Source organism: Dromaius novaehollandiae, chromosome 1, assembly GCF_036370855.1.
Source record: "Dromaius novaehollandiae isolate bDroNov1 chromosome 1, bDroNov1.hap1, whole genome shotgun sequence".
NCBI classification, from domain to species: domain Eukaryota; kingdom Metazoa; phylum Chordata; class Aves; order Casuariiformes; family Dromaiidae; genus Dromaius; species Dromaius novaehollandiae.
In genome coordinates this window covers 36256598-36275902 of record NC_088098.1, presented here as the reverse complement: position 1 = coordinate 36275902, position 19305 = coordinate 36256598, and the positions used below count along the sequence as shown (strand labels likewise).

Below are 19305 nucleotides of genomic sequence, written 5' to 3'. Positions count from 1 at the left end.
GATTGTTCTAGGCATACCCAACACACAATTCATACTTGATTATCTGTATTCCTTGTCTGAGCAACTGATATGAAATTTCATGCAAACAGCTTTACCTTATAAATATATTTCCTAAGCACAAACAGAAAGATTTCTCCCTGCAAGTGTGTAGCCACATGCATCTTAGAAAGCTGTGCAGGCAAGATATTATTCTTCTCAACTATTTATATTCTTCCATCGCACTAACACAAATCACAAACACCAAGAAAATATAACCTGATATTAGAAGCAAATGATTCATTCTTGCTGTACAATTAAAAAAAGGTAGCTGAAACACATCTCATTCAAACAGCAGCATTGTTTAACTGCACAACCGTAATGGTAATGATGGTGCTGCTTTCTGAAACAGAAACACTTACATGCACTGAGGAACTGAACTGCTATACCCTAACTCACAGCACTTATTTTAGAGGGCATTTGCACTGTGCTACATTTCTCTTTCTCAAAGTTTGTTTTGTTTTGTTTTTGTATTTGGAAAAAATATATATATGTGTGTATATATATAAAATAAATAAAAAGGCAACAGATACTAAGAGAAATGCCTGGAGGACTGAAGCAGGCCTCTTGACTGCAAATGACATTTTATTATCTTACCATCTTCTGAAGACTGGAGTGTATCCCAGCTCAGTAGAGCTCCTACATATTTCTTTTCGTTATATTTTTGTTATATTTACCATATCTTGTAACTTCACAACAACATAATTATTTCCTTACACATCAGGTACCCCACTGCATCATGTCCTTTTAAAAGCACTTTCTGGAAGTGCAGAGCTATGATCATGGTTAAATGCTTTATTTTTCTCCTTTTTTTAAGTTAAGATCAAAACAAACTAGAAAACACCACATAACTCATCAAAACGTTTTGAAAAAATCCAAAGAAATACACAAGTCTCTTTTTCATACCAAGAGTTTCATTGTTATTTCCCCAAAGAACAGAATGATCAGCAACATTTTATTTACACTGTCGATAAAAATAGAAGTAGTAATCAGTAAAAAACATTCCAGCATAATGAGGATCTGTTGAGCAGTCTGCAAAATCCTGCAGAAGAAAAATAAAGGAGATTAATATAGGATCTTCTCTCAGCTCAGATGTTCTTTGTCTTTTGCCGTGTCCCCATTTGAAAAAAGCTTACCGGTGCAGCTACACGGAAATAGTATGCGCTGTCATACAACCTAGCTACAGGGAGAGTCCAAATATGCTGATACCCCTAGATGATAAATGAGAGAGAAAGAGATTTGATAACCTTATTTCACATTAAATTGGAGAGAAAGACAGGCTGTGGAAACATTTCATTGACAAATGCAAGGCAAGTAATTACGACAACAAGACTTGAGACCTAGTCAGAGTATTTAAAGACAAACTGTTGACTTTAAACCTTGCTAATGTGGTTTTGCTCTGATCAGCTGTGAACAGGAACTGACAGACATCTGGCTCCCAGCGACTCTCAGCTGGCTCTGAATAACTGAACTCCCTCTCTAGTCTTCAGCGCAAACCATGAAGCCAGTGGGAATTGCTCCTGCTGTGCCAGGTGGCCTGAAAGCTTTAATAAAGGGAAATGGCAATTCTGCTGATTTAGAAGTAGCAACATTAGTCCTGTTCAGAAGGCAGTGAAAGTTCCTCTATATATTTGAAAGATATGAGCAGCATCTTCACCTTCACTCAATATTTCAAAAAGAGATGCTGGGAAGATTTCATTTTACTTTTGATTGCAGTGTCCTGCAATGTACAAATGAAATTATATATTTTGTATCTGTAATTTTTATCCTACACTGAATAAAATTCAACCCTCATCTTTGTTGCCTAATGATCCATTCTGGTACTCCCATGATATTTTTTATTTCATCAGTTCTTAATGTCTCAACTCCTTTCTCTTTCCTTCCTCGCTCTACTTTTGGACATATTCTGTGTTGGACACAAGCTTACGTGATACAACTTATGTGAGAATTGCCCAGAGTCCAAATGATTGCTGTCCTGTCCCTGAAGGGGATAAGCCTTCCAGTCCTCAGGAAAATCCTCGTGAAAAAAATTTCCCAAACAGGCAGCGTTTCTATTCTGAGTCAGGTCAAACCTGAACGCTCACTGCTGCTGGAGGCTAGCTGGCTTTAGTCTTCTGATGTGGATTTCAGGTTGACACAAGAAATCTCTTTGGCCAGTTTCGGCAGTAAGCTTCAGGGATATTACTGCATGGGCAAACTCTCTGGATCTGACGTAATTTCAAGGAGTGCTGGAATTACAGCAGACTGGTCAAAATTTGCAGAACTTCATTTACTTGAGCCTGATGGCTTTGCAGCCGTTGCAGACAAGCCTATATTTTTTTGCAAAGGTAATTGGAAAGTTTATTTAAAAGTCAGCCTAAGGATGCGGGTATCCCAACTGCTCTAAATTGACGTAGCACCAAAAAAGGTAATTTAAAACCAATTAAGAACATACTATGTATGACTTCCAATTTCATGTAGGCTGCTCCTTCTGAGCAGTTTGTTCAGAAATGCTACCATCCTTGCTTCTGTCCTTCCTACTTTTTTTGGCAAGAATAAACATTTACAAGCCATGTGGACAAATCTGAGGACCTGGTCACAGAGTCTTCCATTTCCCTAGAATTTGAAGAGAGTTTAAAGTCTTCATCACTTCACTGGAGATGATCTGCAGTTTTCAAGATCAGGTCTCTAAATAACTTTTTAGTGGGAAAAGATAACATGTTTTAACAACTTTCATTCCTATCAAGATAATCCAGAGAATGACTTGAAAATAACTCTTGCTTTTACACTGAATAACTTTCTCTACAGAGCTTTACTGGTAAACTCCTGTTCACACAGAAATAAATGGGAATACTACCACTGTTTTCAATGAAGCGAAGACTTAAAAACTGGAATTTGCTACCCATAAGATAACGATGGGAACAGTACAATAGATAAGAGTTTGGAGGACTCTGTCTCCTAAGGCCCTGGGCAAAAAGTACTCCCATTTCTTAAGTATCTCTGGAGATGTAATAAGCCATAGGAGTGAGTACACTCAAAAAAGCCTTTCTAGGGTCTTCAGAGAGCCACTAGATTTTTTTTTTTTTAATATAAAATGCAGCAGAAAACTGACTCACACCAAAAGGTCACATCCTAGCTATCTGATTACAGCCACGCCAAAGCCAGCTACATCTGGTAGACTCAAAGTACTTCTGGATTTCTACCACCTTAGCTAAGATCAGAATTTAGTGGCTAAAAATTTTTATGAGTCAGCTTCTAATGGGCTGTTTCTTTTCCCCAAGTGCCCGCAAATGCACTGTTGACCCAGTCAAGGGCACTAGCTGCCACCAGCTACTCTCCTTTCCACATTTTGGAGCTGGAGATCTTCTCCCTGGGGTCTTTTATCTCTTGATTCATTCATTCGTTCGTTCGTTTTTTATAATCAGGGCTCTGTGAGGCTATTCGGTGGAGACAGATGTTATAACAAGTCTTTTTCATCTTCTGGATCTCCCCCTATACCAGAATGCATCCACACAACACCACTTGCGTCAAGAGCACCTGCATTCGAGGAATCATGATGTCTTTGTTTTTGACTTGACTCTTATCCTTTTATGGAAAATAGAGATAGCTAACAGAAGGAAACCTCATTCTGGAGGGCAAGGGGAAATGAAAAAGCTAATCACAAATTATTTCAGTGCTGTATGGCTCCAACAGCCAAAACTGTCAGAGAACTGAATACTTTTCCCTCCACGAAGCTCAGTTCTCTTTTCATTTTTGCAAATTACTTTTAATGAGAAAGATGAAAAAGCAGCCATGTGGGACACAGTACATAAAAATGATTCCCACAAGCCAGAGTATTACTGTAAAAATCTTACCTGTGTGGTTTGTGGGAAAAGCTTCTCACTGCTTCGGCTTGAAGCATAATAGAGGCAATAATTTCCAAATGTAACTTTGCAGAGGAATACAATTAATGGTTCTGTGGTGCTTCAAAAAAGAGAAAAAAATAAGGATCTAGTCCACTACTCTTAAAAAAAATAACCATATATATAGTACAATATAAATAATAAAGAAAGCAGAGGAAATTACTTAATTGGTTGATATGAAGGAAAAAAAACTGAGCCACCAACCTCTAAACTTGCTCCATTCCCTCCCATGAATGGAGGAAGCTTTGGTTTTGGAAATCTGGGTGATCATTATAGTCATTAAGATAAATCTAGAAATGTATATTAACTTCCCTAAACCTTAAGCCTATTCAAACCAAAAGCTATTATATATGACTTTTTATACAACTCAACAGTAATGACAGGCTTACTCAATGGTCATGACAGGCTTGGGCTGCATGGCTTATGTCACACATAGGTACAACATGCCTATGCCAGAGGGTATTTGGGCATCTAAACACAATAGCAGACAATTTTATGGAAGACAAACCCCAAATAGGCCTTAAAACAAGGGCCTATATGAATAACTAACACTTGCCACTGTACATGTGCAAACAAGTATTCATATATGCCACATCCTCTGTCCTAGAACAGATGTCAGTATTGTGTGTTGGTTTCATTTGATTTTATTCAGTGGCCTAAAGGTTTTCCATATTTTTGATGTATTATCTTAGTATTGGACACAGCAGTAACCCAAATATGTTTGGGTTCGAGTTTTTGTTAAGTGAAAGGTTATAGAAAAAGTATAGACCGAAAACTCTCCCCTTCTCCCAAATAACCCGATATCCACAATAAATTCAGCAGCTACTTCAGTGAAACTCTGAATAACATTTATTAATCCCTACATGGGAGGGCTTCACCACTAGTTTATAAAGCTTAAAATGCTGGTTTTCAGTTGCTGCAGAAAATGAGTAGGCACTTCAGGAGTTCTGTTGTATTTCCTCTCATCTCTGTTCAGAGGAGTGGGACAAATCCATTCAAAACTAAGTCCTTAACTTAGACCTTTAGGTCTAAAGGAGGATGTTTACAAGGTGGTACTTATTAAGATCAATAGACTGGACTTAAAGACCACCTGTAACCTCATAAGGCCCTGACTTGGACAGACTAGAGTTATCAAGTGTCACTGAGCAAAGCGTTCAACAGCTTTTCTGGCTAACACTGGCCTTTATCAGAGAACAGCACCCAAAGAAAAGATATGTTACTTCTCAGAGAACAGAACAGAGCTAGACTTCTATTTCAGAAGAGCACCTCTGCTGAGAGGTAAGTCTGCTGCTTTTTCCTGGTGTAAATCGTAATTCATTCTCTGTATTACCAGAGCTAGCATTCCTGCACAAGAATCTCCTTTTACTGGGCTTGATACACCAAGTCAAAAAAGACAGTCCCTGCCCCAAAGACTTTACACACTTGTAAATGATGTTGTTGGGAGTTATTTATGCATGTTCCTGATAACATTTCTCTACACTAAAAAACTCCAAACCCACAGGTCAAAGGCTGCAGTCCTGCTGATACAGGAGTACATGTCTATTCAAATAATTACAAGACTAAAGCTTAAGACTACTGGATTTTAATACCTACCTTGATGCGTGAAATTGTCATTATCCTGAAAGCAGTACTAGGCTTATGTTTCAGCAAAGGATCTCCCCAGAGGTCTAAGTTAAGGACTTAGTTTTGCATAGATTTGTCCCACTCCTCTGAACAGGGATGAATTTCATTTAGTATCAGAATAGAAATCAGGCAAGAATTAGTACCAAAAAATGAATCACCATCTTGTTATGGATGCATTATCTTTAATTGCACTTACTTGATTTCCAGTGAGATTTCTACATTCGTGGGCGTGTATTTGTCAATGGGAATAACATAGCTGTAATTTCCAGACCTGATAAAAGGTGACATCAATGCACATAGGATTTCAATATAGATAGCATCTTTGCAAAAACATGGAAATTGCTTTTAAATTTAAAAAGAAAAAATATGAAAATATAGAAAAAGCTCATGTACACTAAAGAAAACTGTGAGAAGGAGCCCGTCAAGTAGCCACATCACATTTATGGTACTCCTATCCCACCACAATAAAGCATCATAAAACAATTTACCTACCTGCACTGTAGATTTTTACTACAATAGCGACTGTCAATGCTTTGCTGAGTTTCCAAAATGTGTATGGAACTGGCTGTTGTATCAATCCCTAAAAATATTAGGAATAATGTTTTCTTCTTGATTGTTTCAGAAGTCTTAGATAAGAGCATAATATTGCAGTTAATGTATTAGCATCTACTTGCTTACTTGCCACTACAGAAGTTGCTACTGCTCTAAATTTGCCCTCAGTTAAAACATTTGGTTGATTACGTTCATTCTGAAGTTACAGGAGACATGGGATCCCTGCTGGATTTACATGGACAAACAGTCTGGGCACCTCATACTGAAACATTTTCTTTTGACCAGACATTGAAGACCATGTTGATGGCAGTCCAATTGGCATACAGATATGTCAAAGTTCATTTTAACATACTAGGAGCCAGGCTCATGCAAGTATCCATTAATCTGAAAATCATTACCTTTGCTGAGAGAAATGATTTGGTATGCAACAAAACTTGCTTCTAACCATGTGTCCAGAAAAAATATCCAACTTTAAAGGATATTATAGTATCTTCATAAAGCTCTTCCTTGAATTTTCAAGAGCGTAGAGTTCTGTAATATTCTACATATAAGATCATCATGAAATATGGATCAAAATATGCTCAGCTAACCAAAAATATATTTGCACTTTGATCCTAAGTAAACTGTAGCAATAGGAGCAACCAAATGCAGCAGATCCGGGATACTACACTGATCTCTTTCCAATACTTAGATCCTGATCTTGGAGGAAGTTTACAATCTGAGGAATGGGAATGTGGAACACAAACTCTAAGTTCATATTTTAAAATTAGCTCAACATCTCATGTATAAATACACACATGTATATTCTTTGTACATATACATGCACACATATCATAGAATATGTTTCAGGGCAGCATGCAATGCAGTTAGATACTGCTAATTGAAAACTTACTTTCTGAAAAAAAACTCAAAACATAGCCAGTGCACTGACTACCAGGAAAGCTGAGTAAAGTAACTGGTTACCAGAGTGGTTATGTCTCTATTCAGATTGGATTGATTTCCCCAGTTTACCATCAGCTTTCTGCCTAACCTTGGGCCAGTCTCTCCGTGCCACACAGACATTATCTGCAGGGGGTAGTTATGGTGAGAGGAAGAGTATAGCCATACTGACGTGGCTCTCCCCTAGGTGAGTTAGCCCTACAAAGAGTTAGGCAGCAAGAAGCAGCGTGCTAACACAGCTGTACTGCTTCTGTTTTCACAGCTGGCCTAGGAATCACTGCACTGTGCTGCATCCTGCAAAGCTTATTCCTTCTGGTTACACCTACAGAGTCAGATCAGTGCAGGTCCACAATTCGACTATGTCTCAGGCCCCCAAGCTAGCCCACTTCAGTCTGAGTCATGGAGCGCCTGAAACAGAAGGGGCTGAACTGATTTAATCCCCACAAGGGGCCTATGCTCACACCACTGACGGGATGGGAATGGCCCATGTAGGGTCAGGATATGTGAACCACAAGCAGATAGCCAGAATCCAGTTGTTGCCTGAACATGCTGCCAATGCTTTAAGCCTGACAATGTGGTGTAGAAAGCATACAGAGGACGTGTTTCAGCAGGCTCAAGTCTGCTCTTCACCTTGTGCTGTGAACACTGCTTTTGAGTTTCTGTTCTTCTGTTCTGCAAAAACACTTCCCTACTCTGCAGAGGGACTTGATTATAGGCTGACTTGTGCTCCTGTGCAGTAGCACTTGCTTAACTTTCAGCATGCAAATACCCACACATATACTTAAGTGAGGGAGGGAAGGAAACTGAGCATGTCTGTCTCAAAGAGCTAGCAGAGAAGAACATTCCTGTTCACCAAAGAGACCCTACTCTGGGGTGTGCAGCCGCTGTAAAAAAGTCAGAAGGGGAATGATTTTTCTCAGATCATCTCACTCGTGTGTACGCAGACAGCAAGCAGAACATGTTCTCTACTCCTTGCATGGCCATGGGTAGCAACCTGCTTTCAGTGCATGCCACTGCATAGATGTTTTATTATCCAAGTATTGTGCAATCTTTAATCAAACATTTATTAAAAAAACAAACTGTAGAACAGAGCATCCACATACCTGAAAAGACAAGGCATAATCCTGCTCATACTGAATGAATGCCAGAATATGCCATTACAATATCTGCAATCAGTGGCTACTCGTAATCACAGAAAAGCATCAATATTTTCAACCCAGACTGGCTCTGACAGTAGTGCATAGTCATTAAAGGGGAGCCTGAAATCAAGCTGGAAGTCCTGTTCCCAAGGACTTCATTTCATCTCTACTAATGCAGGCAATGTCAGGATCCCAAGGTAGAGATGGCTCCCCCTTCAACAGCTCATGCTTTTATCCATTAGGTCAACTATGCCAAACCCCAAACATTTCCTTTACACTGTAGTAGGCACTTCCTGCACACAGATACACCACTCACATGCTTAGGCATTTACTGTATAAAGGATAGCAGTGTTGATCACCTTACAAGATTTTAGCCCCTGTCAAGAAAAATGTCACTTGTCTTGCATGTGAAGCCAAGTCTTTTGTCTCAAGCAGTAGCTTGAGGAAACAGCTGCAGGTTTAGCTGAGATGAGCTCATTATGTTTGAGGCAATCTTTATGCAGTAATTCTCCAAGGATGAGAGGAAGAACTCACTGGGTAGCCCATGTATTTATAAAAATCTAATGAAGATGTAAGAATAAATTGCAATGACAAGAAAATTATAGTTCAGGTATTTAACAGATTCCTAAGTTCTAATTTCCTATAATAAGCAGTTATAAATGAAACTGTTCTCAATTCTAGCAGCAGAATTCCAAGCCTAAAGGTTGCCTTTCAAAGTTATACAATTATACATTAAAATAGTTTTAAAAAATGTGGGACTTACAGTCTTCTCCAAGATCAAGACTTCTCTTACGATGTTTGATTGAATAACTTTCAAGTAACATGTTACTTTTGTCTCCTGTGAAAGAACGTGTTTATAGATGTTCCCAGGTTAGCTTTGCACAGTTATAATAGCAAAATATGGACACATCATAAGATGTGTTGTTAATTATTACTTGGATAAAGGCACACGTAACTAGTGTGAGAATCCTTTAAAATACAAACCACCTCTATTCAGACTAAAACACATACAAACAAAAGACATTTGTAGATAACAAGAAACAAGCTTTTGAAATTCTACAGGATATATAACACATTTCAAAAATAGCCTAATAGAAAAGATTTCATCCCACACAAGGAATATCAGTAATGATATAATAGAGAGGCAAAGAGAAAATCAACATCCAGCCAGGCACTTCAGCACAAGTCTGATCATAAAGCCACATCTTTCTTAATAGAGAGAAAATAAATGGGTACCTGCCTTGTAAACATAGCCCATGGGAATAAATTAGTTTTCTGAATGTAAGACAAGAAATTGAAGACTGACTCAAGACCTACCACTTCAGACATAGAGGGATGAGTCACCAGACTAAAGAAACTAATACAGAGCTTTAACAACGTGGTCACCCTGTTCACTGATGTCACCTCTGTAATTTCAAGTGTTGAACTAGGGTGGGAAATCTAAGCTGATGGGGAGAGTTATTCTATTCTTCTTCTCAACACTTGTCTAGAAAAGTGAAGTTTTAATGATTATTCAAAAGATCTTTTCATAGCCCAACTTGTAGAAGGAAAAAGACCCTTCAAGCCCTTGGGAGATGATTTAAAGCTACTCCTGTGCTTTTAGGCCAGCGAAGAATTTGTCCAGGGAAGTATTACTGATAAACTGTCCTCCAGGAATGTTGATCTTGCCTAAACTATCACGCTCCATCAAATACCATTTCATCTGGGAAAAAATGGAATCATGTATTTCTAAAATGCTGAAATACCCTACATTCCTATGTTTTCCAAAGGAAACATTTTGATTTCTAAATGAGTATTTAAAACAAAAATCTTTGTTTTGTTATATAAAAATTTATTTTACAGAAGCAAGGATTGAAATGCAGTATTTCACTGATATGGAAGCAAAACAACTGGACTGACCTTATTTATTCCAGATTTTGGGTTTGATTTCATTTCAGAATTGGGAAATAAGAAAATCTAGGTTTTCCTAGTGCTATTAGGTAACCTGTAGCACAGAACAACACTAACAACTGGAATCTGAGGGCACAGAAGCAAAGGAGTACAAAACCATCTTCAGAATTTCTGCCATTTTTTGTGTTTTGTTATGAATCAGTGATACTGCTAGTTATTCCTTCCATCCAGCCATCTTCTGTTTACTTGCTCATCATTCAGATCTGCCATTTCTACCAGTTTAGGTGGTAACTGTTGCATTTAGCAGTAATCTACCATCCCATTTCTTTTCATTGGGATCTGCTGCCAGCCACCTAGAACAGCTACTGAATATATGGAATCAGTTGTACACATACGGTAGGTTTTGAGGCAGATCTAAAAAGGTTTATTCATTCTTCCTTTCAGTTTAAAACTAGTTGTCACATCTTCCTTCCCCTCTCTTCTATTTTCTGTCAATAGGCTAGATACATTAACAACGCACTGATAATTCCCTGAGATTATGCACACTCATTAACAGAAAACTATTCTGTGGAAAACCTACGTCCACTGGAAAGGGTAACAGGATGCTGACTGAAAGAAATATGTTGTCCCTGTAGATACAATGCATCAGCTCTGCAAGTGTTGGCAGGAATATTTATTACATATTTTGAATTACTAAATATTTAGCACTGTAATTCTTTGTCTAGCAGATGATCAAAGAAAGCATTAAGTCAGTATCAAAATTTTTGTACAAAAGTAGGATGAAGATAAACTTATTTTACTAAGATTTCAACTACTTGAACAGATTCAGTAAACAAGCTAGAAGTGTATTTTTACTTGTTTCTTTACTCCGCATAAAATTACCATTTCATTTTCCCCTAGGTTGGTCCAATCCAAATGAAATGTAGAAAAACAGACTGACAATATTTTTATTTGGAGCTCAAGAAGCCAATCCAGAACACCAGGAACTACCAAAAAGCACTGCAGCAGCTTCTAATAAATTGTGGTATACTTCCACTCTGTCACATACAGTAACTCTGAGTGTTTTCTTAAAGGTCCATGTGGGATGTGAAGACCCAGTTTACTCAATAATGAATATAAAAGTATGGGCATGACCAAAATGAAGCAAGGACAACCAAACTCTTCATATAAAATTCAGATAAACTTATCCAATAAATCTGATACGCTTTTTCCTCAAGTACTGTCTAGTTTTAATTCACATGAGTTGGAATATTCTATAAGCAGCAACAAATTACCATGGAAAAAAATTGCTGATGATTTCTTGTGATGGTACCTTGCTAGGTGAAGGCAGTAAATGGGAATGCATAAAGCTAACTGAAATCTACCAGAAGCTCTCACTAAGCTCTTACTGTGAGGGAAGAGACACCAGGAACGAACAACATTTTGATAGAAAGTAAGGACATCCCCTTGTTACCGGGGCACTTAACATAAATAGACAGGCAAAAAGCGTTGCTGGGATGGAAGCAGAGAATAGAAAAAGCCTAGATGCTGAAGGGTATTCATGCTCCTCATGTCCACTGAAAGCAATAGGAGTTAAAAAGTCTAAAACCTTCAGAAGATCCAGTTCTTAAGACAAATAAAGCAAAGGAAAAAAGGCCATATTAAGCTAGAAGCAGGCAAATACTGCAAGACTTCATAAAGATGTGCTGAATTCTTTTTTTTTTCCCCCCCCATAAAGAATGCTTTTGTTCCCACTCGCCTTGAACACTGCCAACTCAGGCTTTTCCTCGACATATCTGAGATACAGAGGATTAAGATCTACAGTAGATGTGCTCATCCATTATTAGTGTCCGCACTCACAGAATTCAGGTGCCACATAGAAGAACAGTAAAAGGTCTGTTTAATATGCCCTCCTAAAGTAGCATTATTTCAACTGTAATTGCATATAGTTTTATCTTTCCATGACTTAGACTAATCAGCTGATTCTAAAATATCCACTGTTTATCTTGATTATTCTGTTTATCTTGATTATTCCTCATATTATTCACAGCTTTTTGTTCTGTTAAAACATTTTCCTTTTCATTTATCTTGGCTACAGCTACATTAAGCAGCTTGCTGGTTTTCTTTCTGTTTGGATTTCATATTGACTTTGTTACCTTCTGTCTGGGGATACAGTCAGCTTCATTAAACTTGTGCAGATCTGAAATATTTCAGTAGCTTGTGTACTGTGCAGATTTTTCACTCTTGGATCAACACAATGCTATTTGGAGCATGAGACACTGAGAAGGTAATGCTTTGTGTTTATTCTTATCTTCCATTTCCACCTAATATCAAAAGCATCCAGCTGGGGATAGAAGGTTTTCATATTTTATTTTCTTCCACCTACAGTTCCCTTATTTGTAAATGAGATTAGTGTCTCTTTAATTAATCAACATTGTTACAGGCTTCAGAGCAGTACAAATCACTTAGGTACAACCTCTTGAAAGTATTGTGTTGAGCTATATCTGCCACAGGACTTACTGCAGCAGTAATCCCAAGAATCACAAGAACCACTTACACAGAACCTGTCTGCAGACAACAGCACTTTGCAATATAAAGAATGGCCAGTGAGCGAGCTCCACTGAAACTGTTTTGTGGTAAGAGTTTCATAGCAATCGGCAATGCTTGTTCTTACAGACATTTGTACATCAGAGGCTGAACTAGGTTAGTTCCCAGTTTCACCTCAAATTGTCGACTGTGGTTGATGCAAGAGTTGTTCCCAAGGCCAAGAAAGGAAGAGAATGAACCCTGGGTTTAGTAATACTAACACTTGCTTCTAGACATCGGCAGTGTTAAGATCTGGGAACGGGGAATACAGATCCCAAGCTTTTTTCTCATCAGGGATGAACTTTACAACTTCATGAACAACAGAGTACCGTTTTTTCCCCTACCACTTGTATGACTGGTATACCTTTATGTATAAGCCATTTCTTACAGATATTATAAAGGTTGTAAACAATATGCCTACTGATATGTTACACACACAACATCTGGCAGACAGTACCTGAAAGGAAATTCATTCCAGTAAAAGTAATTTATTTCATAGAGCCCTGCCTTCAAATAACACTTCTCTGCTCAAAACCCTGGCCTGAATGAGCAGAGTTATCATTCTAAGTTTTATGTTTTGTGGCAGTTCAATTTCTGTCTCTGCCTATGGAAAGATGCAGTGTCACCACACTGTGACACTATTAAGTGTATCAGTTTTTTAAATTGGCTACTTCACCCTCCAATACCCCCAGCTAACTCCTGGCCAATTGTAGCCAAAGGTTAATTAAAAGTGATTAGTGATTTCCAGATTCACATCAATTTATTTACCAAGAAAGGCCAGTAAGAACAACAATGCCTCACAAAACATTTTAGGACCCAGAACTCTAAAGGTAACCAGGCCAGATTTTCAGAAACATTAACTGCAGTGACAGCTAGTTATATCAGGACTTTTGAAATCCTCTAGGCTAGGCACTTTTTTAGGAAGCTAAATACTTTTAAAGATTCCTGCCCCTTTCCCCCAACTCTTCATACAATCTTTACTCAAATGGTAAATCATAGAAATTCATGTTTCAACTTACCTTCCTCCTTCATGCTGGTTCTCCCATAACGTACAGATCTGTTTTCTAGCTGATGAATTGGGCAACAGTAGACCGTGTCACATGGCAAAATGTCACAGAAATTCACTTCAGGGATCCCACTGATGGGTTGCGTGCTTTGAGAAATTGTGTTTTCCCCCTGCAAAGCTAAATTTAAAAAAAAAAGACACAATTCTCACTAATGTTGTTTGTCTACTGGCATTTTATAGTAGCACAGAAATTGTAAGCCTGTTATGTGTATGCAGACCAGCAGAGATACTGTACCTGCTATAGTAGTAGAAGGAAAGAGTACAACAGAACTTGAAGTACTGCTGATGAAGAAAAACAATTCATTAAGAAATGGACATCAGTGTTGCAGAACAAAACAGAAAACAACAGTAATTCAATTACTTGCCTGGAAACGGGATTTTTTGCAAGAAGTCTGTCATGAATGCTAAGTACACAAAGGGTCGATATTGTCAAAGCACTGTAGAAAGAGAATTATTCTGTAGATTGATATTCATCTCTTATATAACATAGTATAAATAATACTTTGAAAGTACCTTGTCCAAAAGCAGTAGTTAACTGACTGATCATAGCGCTTCTAGCGGGAAAAATTCCCACTGATTTTAATGAGTCAGGTACTTGTACACAGCTAAATTAAGCAGAAAACATGGACAGGTTTTCCTTTTAAATAAAACCACAACAGCAGTTCACTCAGTACATGAAGAGATTGTGAACCACAGGTTTTTCAAATAGAAACAGAAATTGGCAATCTGCAAGTCCTGAGCATAGTTTCCCTGCCACAAGTCCACATTTGCACACAACAGAATCACTCCAGTATTTAGGCACAGAAGGATTACATAAAACAGGTGCATATCCACTGTATCCTGCTTTAGACCTCTAGCACAAGTCTCTGAGAGACCTTCACACATTGTGACACTGACAGAGATTACAGCTGTGTGCTCCATGTGAATGTTTCATTTTTCTAAAAGCATTTTGACTTTGCAACATTACCAGGCATATGCATTATTCATTTGAATATATTGTGTTCTTTGAGTAAGATGGATGAGAGAAAGAAAAAACAGACATGGTTCACTTTTGAAACTGCTACTTCCTGGAACACTAAAAATTAATTTAAGCCACTTATTTCAAGACAAAACCAAGAAAAATGAGACAAGTAAAAAGGGAAAGAAGAAACAAGTCAATCAACTTGTTGATAATTAGTTTTTACCATAGTGTCATAATAGCAATCAAAGCTATTATAGTCATTTGGAATATCTTCTTGGAGCAAGACTCTTTCTTCATTGACAAAAAAACCTGTAAGAAAAACAATGTGTGGTCAACTTAAGTGGCATATAATTAACCTACTACTAGTAGATTAAGAAATACTACATCAGTCTGACTTTAAGTTAACCTTGTTTATTTCAGAGGAACCATACAAGTCATACTTTACTTAGATGCAGGGGTTGACTTCTAATGAGAAAAACGTAGGTAATTAAAGGTTCCCTAAAAACGTGCAAGTGTTGCACAATGTTAACAGTCTGGGGACACAAACACTACACAGGAAAGAAGGATGGATAAAAACAACAGTTCCTTCTCTTTTCTTCCTGACATTTTTCATACTCTTGAAGTATTTTGAAGTCATATGAAGAAATCGGTGAGTGATGGCCACACCTAAAAGACGAGCAGCTTCCAGCATACGGTCAGACCAGGTTAAACTGGGTCTGATACAAATACAGAAGAAAGGCACTCTCCAAACAAGAATAACAGTCTCAGACGATGGAGTATTTGATTGTCCTTATGGAATAAAGAGGACTTGACCTATTATTTTCTGTATTACGTTTTATGTAATTGTTCTGTGCCTAAATACTAGAGTGATTCTATTGTGTGAAAAAAAAGCAAGGTTTTTGGCACTTTCAAGAGCAAAGTAGGCAAAGGAGTAGTGGTTAATCTTAAAGAACAGGACATAGCAGCCTAGGAAGACTGTCCTGAAAAAGGTCAACATGTATTCTTCAATTCATTCAATCCTTTTAAAAGGAGTCTCCTCTTTCTTTAATAGCATATGGACAAGAGTAGTCCTCTGAGACATCCTAACCAGGTCTTCACCACCTGAAGGGTGGTATCATTCAACACAAAATAGGAGACGCAAACAGCGAGCCACAGAGAAGATGCATTCAATGAACATAGGTGAGGAAGAAATATTACCATACAGGCTCCTGAATCCAAACCAGTATTTCTGCATAGGGCCACACTGCATGATGTGAACACACCTACACACTCAACAATTCTCTCCCGATAGTCTCCTCCTGACTACCACTGCACAATTTAGGTCTGCCCTCATGCGCAAAATGTACAGGCAAGAAGCAGAACAGTGTCTTGTGCATGCTTTCTATCCCAGGACACTGAGCTCTTAAATTCTGGCATGACCCTAAAAAATTCTGGCAAAGGAACTTGATTCTATATTTAGGGACATGAAAACTTCCACCAGTATTTCAGCACTTACAAAACTCTCTCATAGACTTATTTCACATATTTAATTTCACTCACCTTGCTGGATTTTAGTGGGACTGATTTTCTTGATGGCAACAGACTAGTAGCTCGACTATACCTACTGTAAGAGACAAGATCTCATTAATATTGAAACATTTCAGCAAACAATGAATGAAAAAAGAGATGCTTTGCTATGAGGTTAACGTCACATGCTTTTGCAATTGTAACATTTAAAAACAGAAAGGCAGAAAAGCCATTACATTCATCTTGAAGAACAAAGGCCTCCAGCTAACTCAGTCTGGTGAATGCTTTTAGAGGCTACATTTGATTTCAAAGGAAACTTGTAAAAATGGTTTAGAAATAGGGAATGCACATCATTTTTCCATTGAAGCACTAATGCAGATTCTTTCTTGTAAAAGAAGCTCTGCAGAATTTGCTGCTAAGAGAAATCTAAGCAGCAGGGTTGTAACTGGAGGTGGTCTGCCTTTGCTTTATGCTACTGAAGAGATTATAAAAATGATTGCAATTTAACAGCCATTTCAAATATTAATTTTCTCAATGATTTACAGAATGTGTGAATTTGCCTTTTTTCACAATTTAAATGATGAAGATTTGAAAGACAGAGCAGCTGGAAATGAGCTGAACTCTGCTGTCAAGCAAAGTAAGTTTTCACTACTACTACAGAAGCTTTATCAATTTCTATGACAACTATGAGAGAACATCCCAGAGCTGGGATGGTGGTACCTGACTGTACTCTTTTCACTGACTGTTGATTTTAAACTGCTTAACCGTTTCAACTTGGCCAGTTTTCTATTCCACTGTTCCAGTTCTTCTATTCTGATTTCAAGGTTGTTGGTTAGCTTACAAAGCTGCTTTACTGCACCAACGTTCTCCATAAAGATCTGATCCTGAGAAGCAAAACAATGACAAAAGCAAGACACAGTACACTCGTAAATCAGATGCAACAATCAGTGATGTGCACAGAATTTATCTATGTAAGGACAAATTGAATATTTAAAATAGAAACACAAGTTTCTATTCTAAACTCACCATAAATGGGAGGTCACTTAGGACTATAAAACTGATTTGCCAGAGTGTAAAAAATGCTTATGTTCAATCTGCAGTAAATTGGAAAATGAGGACTTGCAGAACAATATGACTGAGCTAAACAGCTTTGTAGATCAAGAGTTTAAACTATATTTTGAATTCATATTGTGCTGAGTTTTAAACCTGAAGACTGTCGAAGCAGGCACCTGCTATTTGAGTTTTACCATTGCAGCTAAGCATTGATTTCAGAATCCCCTAGAAAAATGTACATTCAACCATTTACCTACAGGATAGACTAACCTGGTGCAGACAAGCTAGAATTGCTGTCCACATTGCATAAGTAACATAAATTATGTAGGAAGTCAGTGAGTCAGAGAAAGATTCGAAATAGAAGACCACGCATGTTACTTCTAAGAGCGGAAAAGGCTTCAAAAACTGCGATAGCAGGATATTTTCTCTCCTCTCCAATCTCTACAACCTGTTACAGGATTGTTGTAAGTTCTAATAATGTGTGATCAGTTCCTCAACCACCCCAGTTCAGGCACCATCCATTTACTCCATCTGAATATTTTACCCAGCACCAAGAAAAGCCTTCAATTCTTCTACCCCCTCTTTGCCATCTGGATACCAATTCTGCTGCTGGAGAAGCTCTCAGTACACCCATCCAGGTAATAAGAGTTTTTTCTATTTCTGACCAAAAAATGGTTACTGACCCACTGCAGCAGCATGGCAACAGCATGCCCTCATTGCTGTGTCTGAAAGAACAGCCTTCTCACATTAATGTACAGCCAGACTGTTGCTGTTCTACTTTGGATGAAGCTATTACTGAGATAAATGTTGCTAAGTGTACTAGTCTATTCAAGGCATGGAGATTTTGCTTTTCACCTTGTAAACAACATGCACAATAACTTATTTTAAAGGTGACTGCATTCCACACAAAGTGTTTTTATAAACTAAAGCAGACTACATGTACTGGTGTTAAACTGCAAACCTCCGTACTGCAAATCATGCATGAATTTCTTCTAGGTGGCTTCAAAAAGCTGAGAAAATGGCCCACATGGCAAAATGAAGGAGTGCTTTCTCTGGAAGAAAGGATTGATTAGAGCTTTTTGTGCTTCAGTGATGACAGAGTATTGAGCACAGTGGCGTTGAGGAGAAATATTCTTACTCCAAAATAGCCAATTTCCCCATAGTTAAGACATTCCCTTAGAATGTTGCAGAGCCTGGGTCAAGTGTGTAATTAATACAATTAATTAATTTTACAGAGTGATAATCGCATGATTAATTTTTACAGAGCTCCAAACAGGTGACTGACACAGAAGCACAACCAAACCAGCCAATCCCCTGCTCACCTGGAACTAAACTTGGGATGTGAGATAAAGTTCAAGGCTTCACTAACTGCCTGACTGAAACCAGAGATACAGACCACTGTCACCCACATGTCCACTACTACTCAAAGTGCTGAGGTATTCTGGAGACAGGAGCTCCAGATTTTTAGAGCAGATATTCCACCTGGGACATGAGAAGTCCCAAAGCTCTGATTTCAATATACATCTTAAACTGTTAGACACAGGCACACTCCTGCCACCTCGAGGTCACCAAATGCTGTATACATTGATATTCACTAGCTCTGCCACAGACATTAAGAGAAAGAGAAGACACAGATAGCACTGCAGTAATTTACCTAACCTCATTCAAGTCAAGTGTCACAAGTATTTGTGAAGTGATCCCAGAGCTAGCCAAGAGGGCAAGAAAAAAGGAAGTAATAAAAAAGCAAACGAACAAAAACCAGAAAACCCCACGTCTGTAACAACGCATTCCTGCCTGGTCACACCTGTGGCACAATGATATCCTGCAGGGTGCCGTAGGGTTTCTCTGTTCCCTAGCTCACATCCCCGGAGCATCCTGTCAAGTGTTACCCAGAGTCCCAGGTTAGAGAGGACAAAGGGACCACAACAGGCCCAAACAGCAGTGCCTTACGAGGCACTGTTAGAGACAGTATTCTGTGTGATGCTTCAACAAAAAGAGATATTTCCATCAGATACATTTTGTAGCAGTTTTTTTCATCAAATTAGAAGCGCGCATGTCCAATTGAAAAGTCTTGTCAGAAGAAAACTGACCACC

General features: G+C 38.2%; 1 protein-coding gene across 1 annotated transcript in view; it reads right to left on the bottom strand.

The window, feature by feature from the left end:
* Positions 1-932: 932 nt before the first annotated feature.
* MYRFL (myelin regulatory factor like) overlaps positions 933-19305 on the bottom strand; it is a 45434-nt gene continuing 27061 nt past the window's right edge. Inside the window, exons 14-25 of the mRNA XM_026100387.2 lie at positions 16879-17042; positions 16192-16255; positions 14876-14961; positions 14057-14128; positions 13927-13973; positions 13645-13809; positions 8934-9008; positions 6033-6120; positions 5737-5811; positions 3870-3978; positions 1173-1247; positions 933-1078 (exon numbers count right to left, since the gene is read on the bottom strand). Of these exons, the coding sequence (XP_025956172.1) occupies positions 992-1078; positions 1173-1247; positions 3870-3978; positions 5737-5811; positions 6033-6120; positions 8934-9008; positions 13645-13809; positions 13927-13973; positions 14057-14128; positions 14876-14961; positions 16192-16255; positions 16879-17042 (1107 nt within the window). The 3' untranslated portion in view covers positions 933-991. The remainder of the gene's footprint in view (positions 1079-1172; positions 1248-3869; positions 3979-5736; positions 5812-6032; positions 6121-8933; positions 9009-13644; positions 13810-13926; positions 13974-14056; positions 14129-14875; positions 14962-16191; positions 16256-16878; positions 17043-19305) is intronic.